The sequence below is a fragment of the Solanum lycopersicum genome, chromosome 8, assembly GCF_036512215.1.
Source record: "Solanum lycopersicum chromosome 8, SLM_r2.1".
Classification (NCBI taxonomy): Eukaryota; Viridiplantae; Streptophyta; class Magnoliopsida; order Solanales; family Solanaceae; genus Solanum; species Solanum lycopersicum.
Window position 1 is genome coordinate 57,669,901 of NC_090807.1, and position 22,523 is coordinate 57,692,423.

General features: G+C 32.2%; 2 protein-coding genes across 5 annotated transcripts; one reads left to right on the forward strand and one right to left on the reverse strand.

Annotated features, from left to right (window-relative positions):
* Positions 1 to 4,022: 4,022 nt before the first annotated feature.
* On the forward strand, positions 4,023 to 7,842 carry LOC101265756 (floral homeotic protein FBP1). Its single transcript, XM_004245154.5, has 7 exons — positions 4,023 to 4,253; positions 4,344 to 4,410; positions 5,642 to 5,703; positions 6,050 to 6,149; positions 6,251 to 6,280; positions 6,856 to 6,900; positions 7,614 to 7,842. The coding sequence occupies exons 1-7, from the start codon at positions 4,072 to 4,074 to the stop codon at positions 7,758 to 7,760; spliced, it is 633 nt and encodes a 210-aa protein (XP_004245202.1). The 5' UTR covers positions 4,023 to 4,071; the 3' UTR covers positions 7,761 to 7,842.
* Positions 7,843 to 8,179: 337 nt separating this feature from the next.
* LOC101266055 (uncharacterized) lies at positions 8,180 to 15,999 on the reverse strand. 4 transcript variants are annotated; one of them, XR_011211204.1, is made up of 11 exons: positions 15,215 to 15,999; positions 14,950 to 15,042; positions 14,563 to 14,664; positions 13,588 to 13,820; positions 13,197 to 13,328; positions 12,837 to 12,959; positions 10,711 to 10,839; positions 9,935 to 10,152; positions 9,416 to 9,569; positions 8,918 to 9,238; positions 8,180 to 8,578 (listed from the first exon to the last, which is right to left on the reverse strand). XR_011211204.1 is itself a non-coding variant. In XM_069288159.1 (10 exons), exons 1-10 carry the CDS (start codon positions 15,429 to 15,431, stop codon positions 9,020 to 9,022), a joined length of 1,620 nt encoding a protein of 539 aa, XP_069144260.1. In that variant the 5' UTR covers positions 15,432 to 15,999; the 3' UTR covers positions 8,622 to 9,019. The 4 variants fall into 4 exon arrangements, 1 of the variants encoding a protein (XP_069144260.1); XR_011211202.1 differs by having other exon boundaries at positions 8,180 to 8,585; XR_011211203.1 differs by having other exon boundaries at positions 8,363 to 8,592.
* Positions 16,000 to 22,523: the final 6,524 nt, after the last annotated feature.

Consider the following 22,523-nt stretch of genomic DNA (forward strand, 5'->3'; position numbering starts at 1 on the left):
CTAATCTTGTGTTTAGTTTAAAGAAACATGTGTATCTTGCTACAAACAAAGTTAGTTCACTTGCAACACGGTTGTTTGGTACAAAGACGCATAATACAGAAATTACAACGCATAACTTAGTAATTTTTTGAATTAGAAATGCTTTACTTCCCACCTAATCTTGTGTTTACTTTAAAACTCTACAAAATATTTTTCTCTATTATGCCCTTGAGTTATTATGAGATTTTTTATTTCATTTAACTGGTCAAGTTAAATATTAAAATATATAATAAAAAAATTGAGATGTGATGTGCCAGACGGAGATCCTTGATAGTACGGTATATTTTAAAAAAATTTATTGATCAAATATAGCTTAAGCTTAACATAGATTTAAGACTACTTAAATTGTTCAAATACACAACTTATTTTTTAAAAAAAATCCCCCCAAAAAAGCAATATACCAAATCAAACGTGGAGATAAAAATATTAGTTTGTGAAATCATCAAATTACATTAGACGAATTTGAAAATTTTAAAAAAACATTTATAACTATTTCAATATAAATTTTAAAAAAAAGGACCTTAAATTACAACAGAAATTTAAGAAAAAGAATTGGGGGATTAGTTTAGTCATTAGGGGTTTTATCCATGTATAGTTTAATCTTGAATTAGTTATTCTTCCTTTTTTTTAGAGATAAAAATAAGACCTTATATGAGGTATAACTAATTTATGAATTAAATTAAATTAAATAAAGTATAAATAATGTTTTTGTTGAACTAAAAGAGATTAGGGTTTTCCTCCCTTTTTAACATGAATGATCAATTGTTTAACTGGTTATTGACTGACCCCCTTTTGAAGAAAAAAAAAGGTAATTTTGTTGTTAGAAAAATTAGAAACATCAATTCTATGAAGAGATCTAAAAATAGCATGTACTTTTGTAGCTATATATATTATCCCTAGTCAAAAAATTTAACAATAAGGAGTAGTGATGGTTATATTCTTCTAGTCAAGAAAATGAAATCTTAATTCTTCCCTCTTATTTCCTTTTGTTTGCAAGTCTTTTCATTGTTGTTAGCACCTAAATCTAGCTACCTACCTATATATATATATATATATGGTCTTCAATATATATTGATTGATTGATTAAGTAGCTTGAGTACTATTATTCTAATACTAGTTTAATTTCAATGTTTTTTTTTAAAAAAAAATATTTAAAGTTTTTGATTAGTTTTGATTGGATTGTACACATAACTTGGACAATGAAATCAATAAAGTCAAGAAAGACAATGAAAACATGCAAATAGAACTCAGGTAAATCTTTTCAATTTCTCTCTTTACTTTAATAGTTTGGACTCTTAAGATGACTTTATGTTCGTTTAATAGAGAAAAAGTTATAATATGATTAATCATTGTTGAATAAGTTATTTCACTATATATATGAGATAATTTATTTCATTACTCTTAAGATGACTTTTATGTTTGTTTGATAGAGAAAAAATTATAATATGATTAATCATTTCTGAATAAGTTATTTTACTATATATATGAGATAATTTATTTCATTACTAAAATATAAATGATGGAATAAATAATTCCAGTACGGTCTAATGCATAGTCTTGCATCAGGATTATTACACCTTCATAACAAACAACTCATGAGTTTATAATAAATATTTGTAGTTATTTAAAAAGATTTCTTAATACAAATATTAGTAAGAAAAAGAAGTTTGTCTTTGACATTTATTGATGTTGAGTTGTTTAATTTCAGACACCTAAAGGGTGAAGACATATCATCTTTCAACTGTAGACAGCTCATGATATTGGAAGATGCTCTTGAAAATGCACTCATATACGTGACAAACAGATTTATACTACAATTTTCCTTGAGTAATATTCTCAGTATTTATATATACTTAAACTATCACCTGTTTTATGTTATTTTTAAGAATAACTAAATTTATTCGAAATGGAAAAAAAATACTATTTTTTTTCGACATATGTTGTCGTAGCCTCTTGTTTGTTTTTGTTTCTTATTTAATAAAAAACATTATTGTTAACTTCTATGTGATGTTTAAATTATATCATGTGTTGTACATTTTCTTTCTTATATTTTTGACATACTGTGGTGTTTTAATGGAAATTAATTCCACAGACTCAAAATATGGAGCAGGAGCAACTTAACAGCCAATTGGTATATATGGTTATCATATTAACTTAATTTTAACATATGTATGTTTGCTCTCTTTTTCCTTTTTCACAGTTTTAACACTTTAAATGTCTCATAAAAAAACATTAATTAATACATGTGTATATCATAGGGAGATTTGAAGTTGATAAGTTTAATTATCTTCAAGGTTCTTAGAACTAAATTCAAATTAATTATTCTGCCTCGATTAGTGTATAACCTGGCTTGCACATAAATCTTGATATGTTAAGAACAATTTTAAATGAAGTGATGAACATCATATATACTTTGTTTATTTAGATATACTAATTAATATTTTGAGATGGAACGTCCTTAGGTTATTGGTTAGTTATGCGGGTATTAAAATGTAGAAATTAGTTATATAGAGTTTAATTATTTCTAACATTTGCACCTTTTATTAGTAATATATATTGTTCTAATTTGTGCTTTTTAACAAAATTTGGTGTGTAATATGACCAATACTCATCTCTACTCTATGCTTAAAGTCAAAAAATAATTTATGAGTGAACAAGATCCAATATATAATATTTTGAAATATTAAAAAAAAAACTATCATTTTGTACCTGTAGGGTATATTTGAACAACTTTTGTAACGATGAGGGGTATATATGTGCTGATTTTGTAATGGTAAGTACATATATGAGCCATTTTTATAACGAATGAGATGTCGCTCTAAATGATAAAATTGAAGGGAATATTAGGACATTTCCCCTATATTATTTAACTAATGATTTACTTTTCATTTCATACAAGTTAGTTCTTTGAAGTCCTATTATATAGTCAATTCAATGCACTTACTCTTAAATCCTGTGAAGACATATCATCATACCGTTTTGGAAGTATATGTGTTTGGACGTGTGATTTTATCGCAATATAAAATTATAAAAAAAAATAATGTTTGGATATGTGATATTACGTTAATTTCATCTCATAATTTTATAGCATGAGATAAAATCTCAAATTTTTCCCAAAAAAAATCATGATTTGGGAATCTCAAATCATGATATGAGATTTTTTATAATATAAAAATTGACCCACAAGTTTATATTTTATAAACAGAAAATTCCACATTTATATCTACTAACCATTTATTTAATATGTAAAATAATTCATATCATTACTTGTTTATACTCATAACGATTATTCTCACCAACATAAAATTTATTATTACTTCAAGTTAATTCTACTTTATCATTTATATCCACCAAGTTCTTTATTTTTAATTAAATTTATTTACCAACAAATGGCTCAAAGTAACAACGATGGTTCATGATCTTCTTGGTCATTCAACGTGAGAAAACTGATCTTTCTATGTTGAAGGATTATATTAAAGACTAGTACACTATAACTTATGTTCAATTTATTTTTTTATTAAATTAATGCTTGATCAATAAATGTTGTATTTTTTTTTTTTTAAGAATAGTTTTGTGATAGTATATTATGTGATTTTATAAACTTTTGCTTATTTGGTAAAATTGAATAAAGAATTGGGACAATTCTAATAGTTTTACAACTTATGAGATTTTATATATATATATATATAGATATACAACATAAGAAATTCAAATTGCACGTACGAACAAAACTTTTATACTTAAATCTTATTATGATTTCAAATTACTTTCAACTTCTTAATAAGTGAGAAATGAAGTTGGAGAAAAACCAAAGGATAAGAAGATGCAAGAAAGGGTTTAAAAGAAGTGGTAAGTTACAAGTAAAGAGCATTATGAAATGCCTTAAAAAATACAAACTTTTTCTGCTACTTAAGAAAGTTGATAGTCTGTCAATCCCTTAATAGACACTCCCATTCATTTCTTCTTCTTATTTATATACTTACTTACATCTAAAAGGTAAAAACAACACAAGAAAAAGAAAAAAAAAAGAAAATGGGAAGAGGAAAGATAGAGATAAAGAGAATAGAAAACTCAAGCAATAGACAAGTAACATACTCAAAGAGAAGAAATGGGATCTTGAAAAAAGCTAAGGAAATTAGTGTTCTTTGTGATGCTCATGTTTCTGTTATCATTTTTGCTACTTCTGGAAAAATGCATGAATTCTCGTCTACTTCGTATGTTTACTTCTTCATATAATTTGTTTAATTTTTTAATACAATTTTTTTTTTTTGGTCTAAGAAATTTTGGTGTGGTTGTTTTTGAAGTTTGGTTGATATTTTGGATCAATACCACAAGCTTACTGGAAGAAGATTGTGGGATGCTAAGCATGAGGTAAACTAATTAAAACTTGGATCAAATTCCATCTTTTCTTTTTACCTATTCTTGAAAAGGGGGAATTTTTTTTTTAAAAAAAAATAAATAAATCAAACAAACCCTTGGATCAAATTCCATATTTTTCTTTTACCTATTCTTGAAATAAACACTTGGATCTTATTCCATCTTTTCTTTTACCTATTCTTGAAAAAGGAAAAAAAAAGAAAATCTAATTGACCCTTGGATCAAAATCCATGTTTTTCTTTTACCTATTCTTGAAAAAAGGGAATTTTAAAAAAAAATTAATCAAACAAACCCTTGGATCAAAATCCATATTTTTCTTTTACCTATTCTTGAAATAAACACTTGGATCTTATTCCATCTTATCTTTTCCCTATTCTTGAAAAAGGAAAAAAAAAAAGAAAATCTAATAAACCCTTGGATCAAAATCCATATTTTTCTTTTACCTATTCTTGAAAAAAAGGGGCAAAAATGAAGAAAATAAAATCAAAGAAACACTTGGATCATTTGTTACCTATTCTTGAAAAAAAAAAAAGGGGGGGGGGGGGGGGGTGGATAAAACAGACCCTTGAATCAAATCTTGAAGGGAGGGGGGGGGGGAATATCTAAGAAACCCTTGGATCAAATTCCATATTTTCTTTGACCTATTTTTGAAAATGCAATAAAAAAAAAAAAACAAGTGTATTTTGCTAAAAACAATGTTAGTTCACTTGAAACATGAAATCTTTAAACAGATCTAGAAAAAGCAAGTTGTTTTTTCTTATTTAAATTCTCTTTTTAGGAAAAAAAAAAAGATTAGGGTTTTCCTCCCTTTGACATGAAAGATCAATGTTTTAACTGGTTTTTTGACTGACCCCCTTTTGGAAAAAAAAAGGGTGATTTTGTTTTTAGAAATTAGAAACATCAATTCTATGAAGAGATCTAAAATTAGCATGTACTTTTGTAGCTATATATATTATCCCTAGTCAAAAAATTTAACAATAAGGAGTAGTGATGGTTATATTCTTCTAGTCAAGAAAATGAAATCTTAATTCTTCCCTCTTATTTCCTTTTGTTTGCAAGTCTTTTCATTGTTGTTAGCACCCAAATCTAGCTACCTACCTATATATATATTGATTGATTGATTAAGTAGCTTGAGTACTATTATTCTAATACTAGTTTAATTTCAATGTTTTTTTTTTAAAAAAAAAAAAGAATTATTTAAAGTTTTTTATTGGATTGTAAACAGAACTTGGACAATGAAATCAACAAAGTCAAGAAAGACAATGACAACATGCAAATAGAACTCAGGTAAATTTATTCTCTTTAACTTATTAGTATAGGCTATTAGGACAAACTTTAAGTTCGTTTGGAAAAAAGTTGTCATGGGATTGATTAATCATTTCGAGATAAGTTATTACATCATGTATATTAGATAACTTATCCCATCACTTAAGTGTTAAATAATCCTACACGGCCTAATATCTCAATCAAACGCAGGATAAAATAATCATGTATCAGGATTATTATATATACCTTTGCACCAAAAGTTCAATAATTAAATATTTATAGTTATTTAAAAGATTTCTTAATACAAATATTAGTAAAAAAAAAGTTTGTCTTAATAGTTTATGGATGTTGATTTGTTTAATTTCAGGCACCTAAAGGGTGAAGATATATCATCTTTGAATTATAGAGAACTCATGATATTGGAAGATGCACTTGAAAATGGACTCACTGGTATCCGTGAAAAACAGGTACCCTACCTACAATTTTATATTTTTGTAATGTGTGCTTAATTTAAATCAATAATTAATGTGTTCTTATATAGTAATTTATCACCTTAATTGTGTTTCAGAATGAGTTTATGAGGATGATGAGGAAAAAGGTATGTAATTTGTTTGAATTACAATGAGTTTTAATACATAAATGTTCTCTCTAAATTATTATTGTTTTTGGTATTCATACTTAAAACTATAGTACGTGTTTCTTCCAGAATTATCATCTGACTCTTTTTAAATTTATATATATTATTTCTAAAAAATAACTAAATTTATTTAGTATGAAAAGATTTTATTCCTTCCGATTCAAACAGAATGAACGTTTATTTTTAGTTTGTTATAAAGAATCTGTGTCATCCTTTTTTGGCGATATTTTGGTTTCAGTTTTTCACGTGACATGTTTAATTAAAATCGCAAGATTAGAGGACATTTTGGTACATTTGACACAATTTCAATTTAGAATCATAAGATTAATTTTTTTTTTGTTTACGTAAATTTTATGTCATATCAAACTAGATTTTTTTTTTTAATTGAGGGAGTGAGTATTTTCTTTTGAGAGATGGAGTAGCCTCTTGGTTTTTTCCTATTTAGTAAAAAATAATATTGTTGTTAACTTTACTGTATATTATATCTTTCTTATATTTTTTGACCTACTGTGGTGTTTGGATTGAAATTACTCAAGACTCAAAATATGGAGCAGGAGCAAGATCAACTTAACTGTCAATTGGTATGTGTATCATATTAACTTAATTTCTACATATATATTTGTTCTTTTTTCTTTTACGAGGACAAATCCAAAATTTGAACTTGATAGGTTTAATCTTCGAGATTCTTAGCACTTATCAACTGATAAAATTATGAATTCAAATTAATTATTTCGCCTTGATCAATGCATTATATTTCTAAAGCTCTATAACATGTTGCCTCACTAAGAATTTAGATATGTATAACTTATCTTTCTCAAAATGTTGACGTTTTTGTTTAGAACAATTGTGAATGAAGAGATGTAAATCCTAAACTTTTTGAGATTAAACGTCCATAGGCACGTCGTTAGATTGTTGATTAGTTATGCTATGTATTAAAAAATATATGAATTACTTTTACAAAATAAGTTCAATTATTTATGCACTTCTTGGTTATTTCATCGTTTACCTAGATTTTCTTCTAACTTATACACATGTACTCGATTAGTTAGGTAGAATTATAAATTGGTAAGCAAACACCTCATAATTTGATGTGTTGGAAACTTTGCAAATATAATATTGTCAAACTTAGTACTAGTTATACTGGTTTTTATACATGAATAAACTCGTCATATCCCTAACCGGTAACTAAACTATGTACCCTTTCATTCACACATTTCAAGATTTCTAACATGTATAGTTTCAAAGATTAATTTGGTGATTTAATATTTAGTTTGTTTGGGCAAATTAATGACAGAGACAACTAGAGATAGCAAGCATGAATAGGAACATGGGAGAAATAGGGGAAGTGTTTGAGCAGACAAGGGAGAATCATGATTATGGGCAAATGCCTTTTGCTTTCAGAGTCCAACCAATGCAGCCTAATTTGCACCAAAGGTTCTAAATCAAACCTCCCATCTATCTATCTACCTATATCTATGTTTCTTTTTTTTTTTTTTTTTTAGCCGAGAAATCCATTCATCACCCGCCATTTGAACTGATCATATCATAGCCTTTTAAATTCGGTGGATAATGGGCTCGCCCTTATCTATATTGAAACATCTTTTATTAGTAATATTGTCGTGCTTTCAACAAAGTTTGGTGTGTAATATCAATACTTATTTCTACTCTATGCTTTTAAGTGATATTATATAAAATATATTATGTATATCTTGTGATGTGGTTTGGTTCATGAGATAAAGGTGTATATCTCAGGTTTAAATTTATATTTTGTTGGGTTGAAACTAAATTTATAACTTTATGTTACTTTATCCTATCTAAGAAGTAGGATATGTCACTTTAGCACCTCCCACACGTAACAAGTATTAATAAATTTAGCCGAACACTTTAAAAATACTTAAAAGGACTTAAAATAAGTCAATACAAACAAGCTCTTAAATCTTCCAAAAAAGAGTTATTCCCCAATCTTACAACCAATTCATCCACCCCTCATTTTTTGGATTCATCTAACAGTTTCAAACTTACCATTGTAGTCATATAAATGTCTTTTCTTGTTCATCTTTCATCATAAAAAGCATAACTTATACCATCCAACTTATTTCCAGCCAAATGAGTTCACACTGACTTGACATTTGAAAAATGCGCGATGGATATGTTATCAGCAAATGCATCTTCTTGCTAACCCAATACCGAGGTCAATAATCAGACCTTTGGGCACGGACAAGAGACTTGCACGAGAACTCGTCATATATGTAGCTGGTCCTGAAAGCTATCCCCTATGCATAGTCAATAGAACTCGAAATAATAACAAAGAAGAAGAAGAGCCCGTTTGGATAGACTTATTTTAAGTGTTTTTAAGTCAAAAAGGTGCTTATAGCACTTGTTTTTAAGCCAAAATAACATAAATAAGTCAAAAGTCACAAGTTAGAATTTCCTACTTATGACTTTTGGCTTATTTGTCATAAGCCAATCCAAACAAAGATCAAAATACATCTGGCTAGTATGTAGACCTTTGTTTCTTTACAAATATACAAAACCATCAAATTGCAAAAATGATTTTTGATGATGAATATGTACAGTTTTTCTTCAGCGATTACTTACCTTGTTCATCATATCCAAGTCAGCACTTGGAAGGCTAGAGGTATGTTACCAGCCAAATCGAACAAAGTAGACCGTCGTCCAACTTTGTTTCCTCCTATGGACTTATGCTCTGATCAACAACTCGTACACGTTACAGTTATTATCACCCGAAACACGCTTCAACATTTCAAAACTTTTACGGCTACCAAGAAATTCTATTCGTTTCAATTCTACACAACCACGCTCACTAGTCTCTTTACTGCAATAAACTGATCTTAGTCGGTCAGCATTCCTTGAATCTGTGTGAATCGCTACCTCTACCTCTCTACGGGACATGTTTTCCTAGAAATATCACAAACGTGATGTTTTAGGAACAAGAAATCCAATTAGAGAGCAATTTAAACTTGCCCGAGTAAAAATGAAGTGTGAAACTAATCAAATTCATTTAATGAAACGAATCTCTGTTATTATCACTCTTGAATAAAAGCAGATGAATTTAGCAAAGGATAAATCCAATACCTGATAAAATGCATATATGTAATCCAAGACCTGTAAACACGTGAACCCTTTTTCATTAAAAAAGGTCCTGGAACATGGACCCATTTCAGAAAATCGATCAACTGGAAACAGTATGGTAACGAAGTTGTTTTTCAATATCAACTCAGCTTTCTCACTGCAATCAAACAAACACAAACAAGACAATCAAAGGAAGAAAAAAAAAGTGAATCACATCTATAATCCTCAATAATTGAGCTAAGTAGCAATTCTGCCCCTAGTGTATCAGTTCCGCCAATAGTAACCTAATAGTTTGATATTGGTCTTTGAATTGTCCTATGCTAAATTCCAGCAAGTGCACATGACCAACACATGACTTTCATCAATTATCAGTTCAGAAAAACATTGCTCATTCATTGCCCACAAAAAAAAACCAACATCATATACTCCGTGAAACAATTATATGCGCAATAATTCAAAAGTTTTATTTAAGTCTGCAAGTTGAAACTGTAAAAGTCACTGAAAGTAAGAAATCTGACAAACCTTTCGGAAAGCGGTCGGGATAGGTTCACAAATGAAGCTTCAGATGCTTTCTGATCCTCCTTTGCATCAAAAAAAACAGATGTGTTCTGTTGGTTTGTATCTTCAACACTAGAAGAATCCATGTAAATAGAAGCAGTTGAAGTTGGATCAGATATCGACCAGCAGATAGAATCTAGAAGGCTGCTTGGAGATAGGTGACGTAGAGGAGTTTGGCATGTCTACAAATCAAATGGGCGAGCAAAATTAAAGTTTTTATTGAAAATAGTAATATACTTGTGAGATCATAATTGATAGTTGGTTGAGTGCTACACATAAATAATTTCTAAGTTAGTTAAAGCCCTCAGTAGCAATGCTTTATTATCATTTTGGTAGGCACTTAGAACAAGCAATCTACCAGTAACTGTTATTTCTTAAATAAACCAAAATCGGGCCAAGACTATGAGAATTAAAGTACCCGATTCCTGTTCCCCTCTAAAAGTGTTTTGGAATGGCAGATTGGGATCAACACCAAGTGCCTCAACCTTGGGCCAAACCACTCACAATTGAGAAGATAAACATGAAATTCATTACAATGCAAGTTGAAGTAAGATGTTAAATCTAAAATGAAAGTTATGCCATGTCAGAACAGATAGTTAAACTATATTGCTAAGTGGCATATTAGTCATAACAGAAAAAAATATTATAAGCCTAAACCATCCATGCATCTATTTGTATTTGGTGGCATCATTTAAACAAAAAAAAATGAGCTGCATGATGACAAGTGGAAGTGTTTTTACCTGCATACGCCAACCACGACGCTTCCTAACTCCCTCTTTGGCCACGTTGGCAACATTCTGCCTTTCTTCCTGGCTCACTCTAGGTGTAGAACATGTTACATCTTGAAGATAAGCACCAGTATTGACTTCCTATATTCATTAAAAAAATAGTGAACTGTAGCAAGAAAATCATCAAAAGATGGTGCTACAATGCAAAAATTCAATTAAATATATAAATTGATAACTTAAACTTGTAAATATGTGTATCTGTGCATGACCAATTTGAGATCAGCCACTGGAAACCATCCCATCCAACTAATCACTTGCTACACTGTCAGAATTTTTTATGGTAAAATCTATTTTAACAAAAAGCCCCAGAAAACTAAACAGCTTTCAACAGGTAAAGCTACCAATTCCTTGCGAAATTTCAAGCATTGTCCATATGTGGCACCTTCCAACTAGACACAATATCCACATTACCAAATTGAAGGATTGAAATTTCATGTAAAGTTGATTATATACCCATCCAAGATTATAACGTCATTCAGTTAATACTTATTTTAGTAGAGAAACTGGGTATAACACCTTGAGTTTAGGAAAGGTAAATGATGACAACCCAGGGAACGCCTACATTGGCATCCATTGATCGCCTTACGCCCACCTAGAATCCATCTAAGATATCTGTTGCTCAGGTCAAGAGAGGTACTTGAGGTATTAAACGACAACCAACAGCCTCACTAAATATCATCCAATCAACTAAAGACCAGAGAAGCTTACCATAAAGCAACAATCACTCTCTTTAAATATAAATTGCTCTAGTCATCCATTATTATAGTCCACCTTTTTCCTCAGTCCGACTATCAAGAATATGTCTGAAATGGAGAATTACCACTATTTGTTGATTAAACACGTGAACTCACAAGTTAACTTCTTTTTTCTTTTTCTTGTTTCCTTTTTTTTTTAGGGTCCCGCTGAACATTATGTATTATGTATAAAGTATTAGAAGGTTTCCTTTAAGGATCAGTTTGGAGCAAACAAAAAAGATTGCTTCCTATTACTTCTATTTTTGGGTTAATGAAGAAATGAGGATTCATATAGCCAATCCCAACTTGTTTGGATTGAGGCATAGTTGTTGGTGTTGTTGTTGCAAGAGTAAATAACTTCATTATCAATGTTTGGTCCCCTTACTTGGAATATCTCATGGAGTTTAGCTCAGATCCAATTGCAAAATTCTGTAACTACTCCGAGTCCAAGCTTAATAATAGTCAAGGGAAAGGATATATAGCTACATCAATAGGAAACCCTATACAGGTACATAACCAAAAATGCATGGTCTATCTGAAGTTCTTAGGTTGATCAAAAGACAACCCCTAAGACATTGGATAAAAATACCAGAACACCCTTATCATGCGTAGTTATCTTTGAGATTTGTGGGAAAACCAGAAAAATGAGTAGGCCATGGTCCAAATTACAGTTAAAACCCCTTGCATATGGTCCAAATGACAAAATGCTAGGCCAGGACCCTTGAACCAAAGTTAACAAATTTTCTATGGACCACTGACCCAATTAAAGCCAGATTATCTGATCCCTGGATAAGATAGTGGGCCTTATGAAAAAGATGTGACAGACATGCTACTTATCTAGGACCAAGGGCTTACTAGAACAAGATCATATGAGACACTATATAAGCTTTCACTAAAGACAAAGCATAAATTTACTGCCAAAAAGGAGGGAATTTTGTCACTTCACATGTATACCTTACTAAAATTCCTTCAGGCACATACATCCATATGAACTCAGATACAGCACCAAAGTCTACTACAGAGAATATACTGCACCGTGGAATCCACCTCAAACAAAGATTTTAACCAGATTCCTCAATTTGTATGGTGTCCTTGTGCGAGAAAGAACAAGACAAATACACTTTGTCTATTTATCTGATGATATATATCAATTTGCTTACTAATGGAGCATTGTATTAGAGACCACAAAGCTAATATCCTTGGTTTTACACAACAGGAAGATATTCTAAAACAATCTTTAAGATGATAAAGAAAGCACCTTGGAAAGCTCATCAATAACAATTAGAAGACGGGGATAGAGAAAGAGGAGAGAGTAGGGCAAACAGAAGGAACATGAATACATACCTTGCTAGAAATTGTATTCTGAATGTTATCAAGTAATATTCCAGTTTGCCTAGCCAAATCAGCAGACATATGAACAAGCCTTTGCAGGCACTTTTCCTTGGCACTCTTCAGAACCCAGAGCGGCTGACAAAAAGGTTTATTGTTTGTAAAAGCAAGTCCAATGAAGAAAGGAGGCAGGGAATGATACAACATTCCTCGAGGAGATACTAATAGAAGGACTTATGTAAAGTTCTTGCCCGGGACAAGAAGTGGGATCAGAAAAATGTAATTCACTGAAGTTGTAAATTTTCAGTGCCGATTAAGTTGCGAACATGAGAAATAATTCAGGCATACTCACAAAATAAATGAAGTAACACTTACTGTAACAATTTTAGAGGAATGGCCGAGGTATTTCCGTATTGAGTTTCCTTCGCAGACAACATGGCTCGCACTGCAACCAACAAACCACTGATTGACCAAACTAGCACCTTCTGCTGTTGCAGACTCGATGACCTAAAATTTACAACAAGAAGTCAGAGAAATAGTAAAAGCACCTTTAATAATTTGAATTGATTCAGATGGCATACGCTTCAGATATGACGCAATATTGGAATTCATATTGATGCAACAAACAAAGGAAAATAAGTGGCATATCACCGATTTTCAGTGAAACAAATACAAGACTTAGATAAGCAGAACTACAGCAAAACAATCCAGTATAAGTTGGACATAATATTCAATTTTGAGCCTTTTTATAACAATCTCAACCTACCTTACTACGCAGCTCATCAGAAACATCAGCATCAACATAAAAGGTATGACCAAACAGAGTTCTTCGCTTAGGCTCTCTTTCAGCATGTATTAATGGCTCTTCAATCATGACAGGTGATTTGCTATGTTCAGGCAACGCAACAGGAAGACATGAATGCTGACTGCTGATATCATCTACAGAGAAACCACCTTGTCCATCACCTTTAACACTATAAAGGGATTCATTCAGCCTCACTGGAGCAAACATAAGCAATATTGTCTTAGTCATATAAAAAATAAGAAAATAAAAGACATAAATTCCCTAAACCTTATGTAAAAGAAACTGCAGAAATATGGGTTGCACCTTGAAAACAAATGCAAGTAAAAGGTTTATTTATTACAGAAGGAAACAAATTCTAGTTTTAACCATCAATGTTTGAAACTCCTTCAATTGATAATCCATGTAGACACATCTTAAACAGAAGAATGACAATTCAACTTCAAGAAATTAAAACAGCAGCTTACTTCTCACTAAATTAAAAACACGAAGGATAATGGTAATATCTCAACCATTTTAACATCTAATCGTCACGCATTAAGTTTAGGTAATTCAAACTAGCTTATACATCCCTTCTGCTTACACGAATGTACAAGTAATTGAAAGTTTTTCCAAAATATATATTTTTTTATTATGCTCATGAGTCATATCCCTTGCCATAAAAGAGAAGTGGAAGCAGAATCTTGTATCCGCGTTTGCTGGAGAGAATCTATTAAGAACCACAATTGACAAGTTATTTAAATTGAAAGAAATAAAAGCTACCAAAAAAAAAAAAAAGAAGGATCAGCATGTTCAACAATCCATTTCAAGGAAAGAGAAATACAAGATTAATCAATTGGACAAGAACATAAAACCTGGAATGCTAGAGTAATACAGAAAACAAGTTATGAAGCTTACTGCACTATCCCTAATAAAAATACAAAACAGAACATTTCTTACCATTCCTTCTCACGCTATCCACAAACCATGCCAATGAAACGACAAGTAGACCGTTTTTTAAACCATGTTTCGAGGCGTGCTCAAACTTACGTCCAGAAAAACTGTAACAGACATTAAGGAATAAAAATACAAGAAACAAATTTTAACCAAAAAACACAACCATTAGACCTGAATCATCTAATAACCTGGATCTAATGAGCAAGTTACAAAACATTTAACTAGATTCACCTATACGATTTTCATTTCTCTGGCTTGTTTAAGTATGGAAAAGATAAGTAGTCAACTGGAAGAGATACAAACAAGTATCATTTACTAGATTTGGAAACAGAAAGTGGTTATGGAGAAATAGTGATCAAGGGAAAAAGAAAATTCATAGACAAAAGGATATCTGAACCACCAGATGGGTACATTGAGGGTGCAAATGCGGGCTGTATTTTCCACCTAATCTCTCTGTTGCTTCCTTCACTTGCTTCCTAGCTTCTGGTATAACATATTGAAGAAACAAGAATTAGCAATAGAACATAACATGGAGAACACACTAATATCAACTTCATATTTAAAAAAAAAAAAACAATCTTTTTCATCTCCTTTTCCAATTCATCAGTTTTAGCTCAAACTTCCAACACCATAGTATGCAGAATGCATCACAAACCTTTAGAAAGTCCAGTTACACAGATAACAAGCCCAGAAAATGGACAATTGGATGGAGTGGTGAGTATTGATTGAGACATAACAGAGGAAGAGGAAGCAGGAGACATGAAGGGTTCCAATGAATAAGATGGAATCCCTCTAAATGAAGAGGAAAAATCCACTAACAGCTTAGAACACCCTTTGCTGCTTACCACCTCCACTCTTCCTCCCCCACCCATTTCAATAAAACATCAAAAGTACTAAAATGGTTCAAAGGGAGGGAAAAACAAAAGCAAAAGAGGAAAAATAAAAAACCCAACTGGGATTTTGTCCTCTTTTCTGATTATTGAAAGAAGTATATAAGGGTGTTGAAGGAAAAAAGATACAAAAAAAAACTGAATATACTATAAGGAAATGGTGTAAAAAGTGAAGATTTTGGGTCAATCCGTATAAGATTGAAGAGACAAATAGAACATTTGGAGTTTCTTTCACTTTTCTTTATCACATTCTTTGAGTCATAGGGAAGTGAGGAAAAGGGGTATTTGGAATGATGGCTATTTGAAGCGTACAAACTATAAAAAAAAAAGTAAAAAAATTGTTTTATATGAGAAAAGAAGAGAGAGTGAAGGATTTGAAAGTTGAAAATGGTGGCAGCGTTAAAGAAGAATCTCATGAATTTATAACTTTATTCAAAAATGGTGGATTTGTTCTGATTCATAGCTTTTGCTTTATTGAGGGTTTCAGAAGTGAGAGGATGGAAGAGAAGAAGAGTGGGGGACCCTTTTTTAAAAAACTTCAAACGGGCATGCTTGCTCTCTTTGCATCGTTGACACTTTTGCACACAAATTTCACCGTCAATAGATCGACCGAGATACTAAAATTTTATTTATTTTTATTAAAGTTGAATTTTGTGTTATTATTAAAATGCACGAATTTGAATTTATTTGTGCATTGTTGACAGATGATGGTTGTTGTAACAGTTAATAATAGTGATTGATGTATTGATCTTTTGAGATGGTGTTGACAGATGATGGTGGTCGTGACTAGCATCTTATGGTAAAGTGTTTGACAATAGTGAATAATTGTGATTGTTGTTGTAGATAGATGATAATTAGTAGAAGAGTGATATTGATAGTTAATAGTGATGGTAGTAAGCGGTAGATAATATTGAATAAGAACGATTATTATCGATGGTAATTAATTAAAGTAATAATGGTTTGTGATTGTAATTGCAAATGATAGCTAATTATTATGATTAATGATTTTGTGATTGACAATGTTGCTGGTTGAAATCAGGATAAAGATGGTGGTTATGTATGTAGATGGTGGTGATTAAAGATGATAATAATTGTGGCTAAAATATTGATTGTGAATAGTGGATGAAAGTAGATGGAATAACGATGGGTAGGATTTCTTAAATAGACATTTTGATTAAAACTTTATTATAAATCTTAATCATTCAGATACATTTAATAATTGTAAAATGAGAAAAATAACACAAAAAATAATTAAGATTCAGCCCCTTAAAATAAGTAGACTTAAATCTTAATAACCAAATCTAAATTATTAAGACCGCAAAAAAGAATATGATAATTATCTATTGAATAGAATTAAGATATCTATCGTATTGTATTATATTATATTATATTATATATCATAATATATTAAATCATTTCAATAAATATAATTTGAATATACTATCTCACTTTATGTCATTATACAATAGCATACATCAAAAAAATTGAACCAAACCTATAAAAATAGTGTACAAAATAGACTATAAAAAGAAAGGATAAAAAAACAAATTTTAAAAATAAAATGATAAATAAAGGCAAAATGAATATAAAAAAAAAGTAACACGCAATTATAGTGAATCAGTTATTATATAAAAATAAATATTGTTACTAAATAATAAATTTAATAATATAATATAATAAAATTTAAAAAACAATCTAAATAAATATCATATTTCAAACTGACAATAATTTTATAAAACCAAGTAATATATTAGGGTCAAGTGAAAATTACGAAATTTTATGTGGATATACTAATAAATTAATGGGCATTAAACTTACAAGAATGAGAAGAAAAACAATAATTAGTCATAGGTTTAAGTGCATTCAACCTTGGTATTCAAGCTAAACATAATCACATGGATGGTTGAGCTGTGCATATTACTACTAGCTTCCCAATCTCCATACATCAGTTTTTTGCCATATTAAATTATTTCTTCGTTCAATTTTATTTATGGAATAATTTTTAATACATAATGTATAAATTAAATAAAATGCCCACATCTTCTTTCATAGTTTATATATATATATATATTTTGGGACCTGGATCCTCACACTTTCCCTCCTTGATTCCATATTAGTTGACTTAATCATCATTTTGATTATAAAAACAAACAAAAACTATCTCTGGTCACGCTTGACTGGGTTGTTGATGGTGAAATAATGTAGTTTTCACGTCTTAATTAGATTTATTACCTAAATATAATACAAAGTTGTGTCTGGCAGCTAGCTAGCATGTTACCAAATTTGCATATATATATATATATATATAAAAAGATCTGAAATATATTTGAACTTTGATCGAAATTGATGTAACAATCTCAAATGCTAAGCTAAAAAAGACTATTTCAATGATGGCCCTCCATGGATTCACCTATATAAGCCGCGGCTAAAGTTGCAAAAATAAGAGCTTGAATACCACTTGTAAATAAAATTTATGGCAGGACGTACTAACCCTGCATTATTTAATAATGTATTTTAAATATATGTAAATATCTAGATGGACAAGTTACTATTTGTAATGATACATTATTTATGATATTCTTGTGGATATTTATATTAAATAGTGGAAGGGAACATAGATTATCCCAAAGTTTGAGATTATTATTGCAATTTCAATTAAAATTCAAATACATTTTAAACCTTTTTCCTATATATATATATAGTCTGGTTAACCCCATGATATTGTTTAACTTGTTGACAAAAATTAGTGAAGTATATTTGATGTACATAAAATGAAATCATTTAAGTAATACGGTTAATTATTAATTATTAACTTATAACGTTGTATCACATATTTATCTTATGAACTTGTAAAACTAATTAATATGTAGTAATACGATGTTTAATTAATTAAGAAAAAATTGTTCCTAATTCTAGGATCATACATGGTCTTTTATGAGCAACAAACATATTTGTAGAGTATATTATGCAAAAAGTTTAAAAGAAAGAAACCAAAACATCTTTTTGACTTGTACAGGCATAAACTGTAACAACCCGCTAGGTCGTTTTGAGAACTAGGACTAGTTTGACTCCTTTTGAAAATTTAAAGGGGTATTTTTAAACTATTAGATAACTATGAGTACCCAATTGATGAAACTTTTATTAAATAAATAATTAGATAATAGGTTAGTGGAGTTTCACGGTTAATAATTTCTTATTTAGAAGAAAAGGAAAACGAAAAGTGGGGAGGCGAAACCTTACCACAGGCGACCAGCGAGAGGGAGAAAAATCATAGCCATCGTTCAGGTAAAGATATGAGATATTCGTTCTTTTCAATTCTATATATAGTAATATATTGTCGGAGTGCTTGGGATTATGTTATTATTTTATGCTATATTGATAATGGGTGATAAGAAATAATAGGTAAGTTGGTGATGATTACTAAATTATATTACATTGTTAGCAATTGGGTTAGTATTCAAATATATATATATATATATATATATATATATAAAAATCAATCGAAGTCGAATAGTTGAATGGCTGCAGGTTAATGTTTTCTGTGATTTTGTCAAAAGAATTTATTATATATATTGTTAGTTTCAGAATAGTAGGAATAAGATTGAGCCAATCATTGTCAATGATTGCCAATGATTGGAATTTGACAAAAAATTTTAGAAAATTGGCACTTGTTTACAAATGGGTTTCTGCAAAAAAAAAAATAATAATGTATACAATGATAATAGATTTTTTAATTGGAAATTAATGTTGGAGATTCTTGCTAAGCGTTGGTCTTTTTTACTCATTTGTTGGTTTAGTTGGGTTAATATGTTGGGTTGGCTTACCTATTGGTTGGGAACATAGGTGCCATCACGACTTGCAAAAATTTGGGTCGTGACAAATTTGGTATCAGAGCGCTAGGTTCATCGGTCTCAAAAGTACAAGAGCAATGTCTAGTAGAGTCTTGCGGATCAGTATGAAGACGTCCATACCTATCTTCGAGAGGCTATAGGACATTTAGGAAATATTTTGTTCTTTTATTCCTTATCGTGCACACTTGACCTTGTAGAAATTATAATCTTGATTTCTCATTCTCTCTCAGATGGCGAGGAATCGTACATCGGCAAGTGGTGGTCAGGATCCTATTCCTGCGCCTGCTTCTGGGAACACTGTCTGAGGTAGAGGTAGGAGACGAGCTCGAGATCGAGGTAGGGGCCGTGTTGCAGCACCTGTGGATGTTCAAGTACCAGTAGCTACTCAGGGTCGTGATAGGACCATACCTCCTGATGCAGAGGTTATTCATGGGGATGTGCAAGATCGTGTCGAGGGGGATGGGCCAGCTCAAGCTCCAACCATTACTATTGTCCCCCCAGTGCTTCAAGATACCTTGGCTCATATGTTAGGAATCCTAGAGGGGATGGCTCAGGCAGGAGCTTTGCCTGTCACTTCTGATGGCTCACAGACCCGTGTTGGAGGTCAAACTCCAGATCCGATAGTTGCTCCAGATTCTCAAACTCCCAGGACTCAGCCAGCTGCCGCTGTAGCTCCTCGTTTGGATAGTATGGAGTTTCCAGATATGACATCACATTTGGTGAACAGGCCTTCTATGACTATTGATGAGCAAAAGATGTTTGGGAGGTTCAGACTAATGAATCCTCCTACTTATACTGGTGACTTAGCTGAGGATGCATATGAATTCATAGTTAGTTGTCATGAGAGGTTGCATAATCTTGGATTAGTGGAGTCTCATGGAGTTGACTACACAGCGTTACAGATGACTGGCTCTGCTAAGCAGTGGTGGAGGGATTATATTAGTAGTAGGCCAGCTGGATCCCATCCACTATCCTGGACTGAGTTTACTCAGGTATTTCTATCCAAATTTATTCCACGCAGTGAGAGGGAGCGCAAGAGGGCCGAGTTTGAGGGTTTGCAGCAAAATGATATGTTAGTTGCAGAGTATGAGGGTGAATTTCATGCCTTGGCTAGGTATGCTTCGATGATACTTCCCACAGAGGCTGAGAGAGTGAGAAGGTTTGTTAAGGGGCTGATTATTCCGATCCGTCTAGGAGTTTCTCAGGTTGCTGCTTCTGGTGTTCCATTCCAGAAAGTGGTAGATGCTGCTAAGGAGTTGGAGATGATTCGACGTGAGGGATTTGAGCAGCGAGAGGGCAAGAGGACTCGTTATTCAGGTGATTATGGTGGTGCTCCGCCTAGGAGTCGGGGTTACTTGGGCAGAGGTTATCCCCTCAGTCTAGCAGACCCATTCATGCTGCTATACCAGCGTCTGAGGCTGGTTACGCTGGGCATAACTCTTCGATCGGTACATACTTCGCAGGGTTCATCTTCTAGACCTGTAGTTCGTGGAGGGCATTCTGGTCATTCCGGTTTCTCTCATCAGCCGGCGTCTCGTAGGGGTTGCTTTGAGTGTGGTGATATGGGACACTTTGTGAGAGACTGCCCTGGGACCAGACGTGGTGGCTTACATCAGGGTTCTCAGGTTTCGACTTCCAGGGCTGCACAACCTCCAGCTAGGGGTGGTGCACAGAATGGTAGAGGTGGTCCTCATTCAGGTAGAGGTGGTTCTCCTTCTGGTCGAGGTGGTGGTCATGGAGGTTCACAATCTGATGGAGGTCGTTCTCACTGTTATGCTTTTTCAGGTAGGCCAGAGGCTGAAGCCTCAGATGCTGTTATCACAGGTATTATTCCGGTTTGTCATCGACCAGCTACTGTATTATTTGATCCAGGCTCTACTTATTCTTATGTGTCCACATATTTTGCTCCTAGTATGGATATATTGTGTGAGTCTCTTGATTTGCCGATACGTGTTTCTACTCCTGTCGGGGATTCTGTAGTTATAGATCAAGTGTATCGTTTATGTACTGTTACTTTGATGGGGTATGACACTCATGCAGATTTAAAGGTCTTAGAAATGATAGATGTTAATGTGATTCTTGGTATCGGTTGGTTATCTTCTTACCACGCAATTTTAAATTCTCATGCCAAGACCATCACTTTAGCTATGCCTGGAATTCCTATAGTAGAATGGAGAGGTACTCTTAGTCATCCTTCTAAGGGTGTGATATCATTTCTTAAGGCTCGTCAGTTGGTACAGAGAGGATGTTTGGCGTACTTGGCCCACATTCGAGATACTAGTATTGAGACTCCTATGCTTGAGTCTATTCCAGTAGTGAGTGAATTTTCAAAAGTATTTCCGACCGATTTGCCAGGTCTTCCACCAGATCGAGATATTGATTTTTGTATTGATGTGGAGCCAGGCACTCGGCCTATTTCTATTCCTCCTTATCGTATGGCACCGGCTGAATTGAAAGAGTTGAAGGAGCAGCTGCAGGATTTGTTGAGCAAAGGTTTTATTAGACCAAGTGTATCTCCTTGGGGTGCTCCAGTGTTATTTGTGAAGAAGAAAGATGGATCTATGCGTATGTGTATTGACTATCGACAGTTGAACAAGGTAACCATCAGAAATAAGTATCCGATACCTCGTATTGATGATTTATTTGATCAGTTGCAGGGTGCTTCAGTTTTCTCCAAAATTGACTTGAGATCTGGCTATCATCAGCTGAAGGTTAGGGCAGAGGATATCCCTAAGACGGCTTTTCAAATACGTTATGGTCATTACGAGTTTTTGGTGATGTCTTTCGGACTGACTAATTCCCCAGCAGCTTTTATGGACTTGATGAATGGAGTGTTCAGATCGTATTTAGATTCCTTTGTTATTGTCTTCATAGATGATATATTGATATACTCACGCACTAAGGAGGAGCATGAGCATCATTTGAGGATTGTTCTTGGGATTCTAAAGGAGAAGAAGCTTTATGCAAAGTTTTCAAAGTGTGAGTTTTGGCTTAGTTCGGTAGCATTCTTAGGACATGTAGTGTCTAAGGAGGGTATCATGGTGGATCCTAAGAAGACTGAGGCGGTTAGAGATTGGGTCAGACCTACTTCAGTTACTGAGTTTCGGAGTTTCTTGGGCCTTGCAGGTTATTATCGACGGTTTGTTGAGGGTTTCTCATCCATTGCATCTCCATTAACTAGATTGACACAGAAGCAGGTGACTTTTCAGTGGTCTGACGAATG

What these genes read in the sequence shown, in the direction of transcription:
- LOC101265756 (XM_004245154.5), top strand. Translation starts at nt 4,072, where the DNA reads ATGGGAAGAGGAAAGATAGAGATAAAGAGAATAGAAAACTCAAGCAAT. An exon ending in CATGAATTCTCGTCTACTTC is followed by an intron (nt 4,254 to 4,343) that starts GTATGTTTACTT and finishes TTGTTTTTGAAG; the next exon opens with TTTGGTTGATATTTTGGATC. An exon ending in TGAGGATGATGAGGAAAAAG is followed by an intron (nt 6,281 to 6,855) that starts GTATGTAATTTG and finishes AAATTACTCAAG; the next exon opens with ACTCAAAATATGGAGCAGGA.
- LOC101266055 (XM_069288159.1), bottom strand. Translation starts at nt 15,431, where the DNA reads ATGGGTGGGGGAGGAAGAGTGGAGGTGGTAAGCAGCAAAGGGTGTTCT. An exon ending in TGTAACTGGACTTTCTAAAG is followed by an intron (nt 15,043 to 15,214) that starts GTTTGTGATGCA and finishes ATGTTATACCAG; the next exon opens with AAGCTAGGAAGCAAGTGAAG. An exon ending in TACCCATCTGGTGGTTCAGA is followed by an intron (nt 14,665 to 14,949) that starts TATCCTTTTGTC and finishes ATGTCTGTTACA; the next exon opens with GTTTTTCTGGACGTAAGTTT.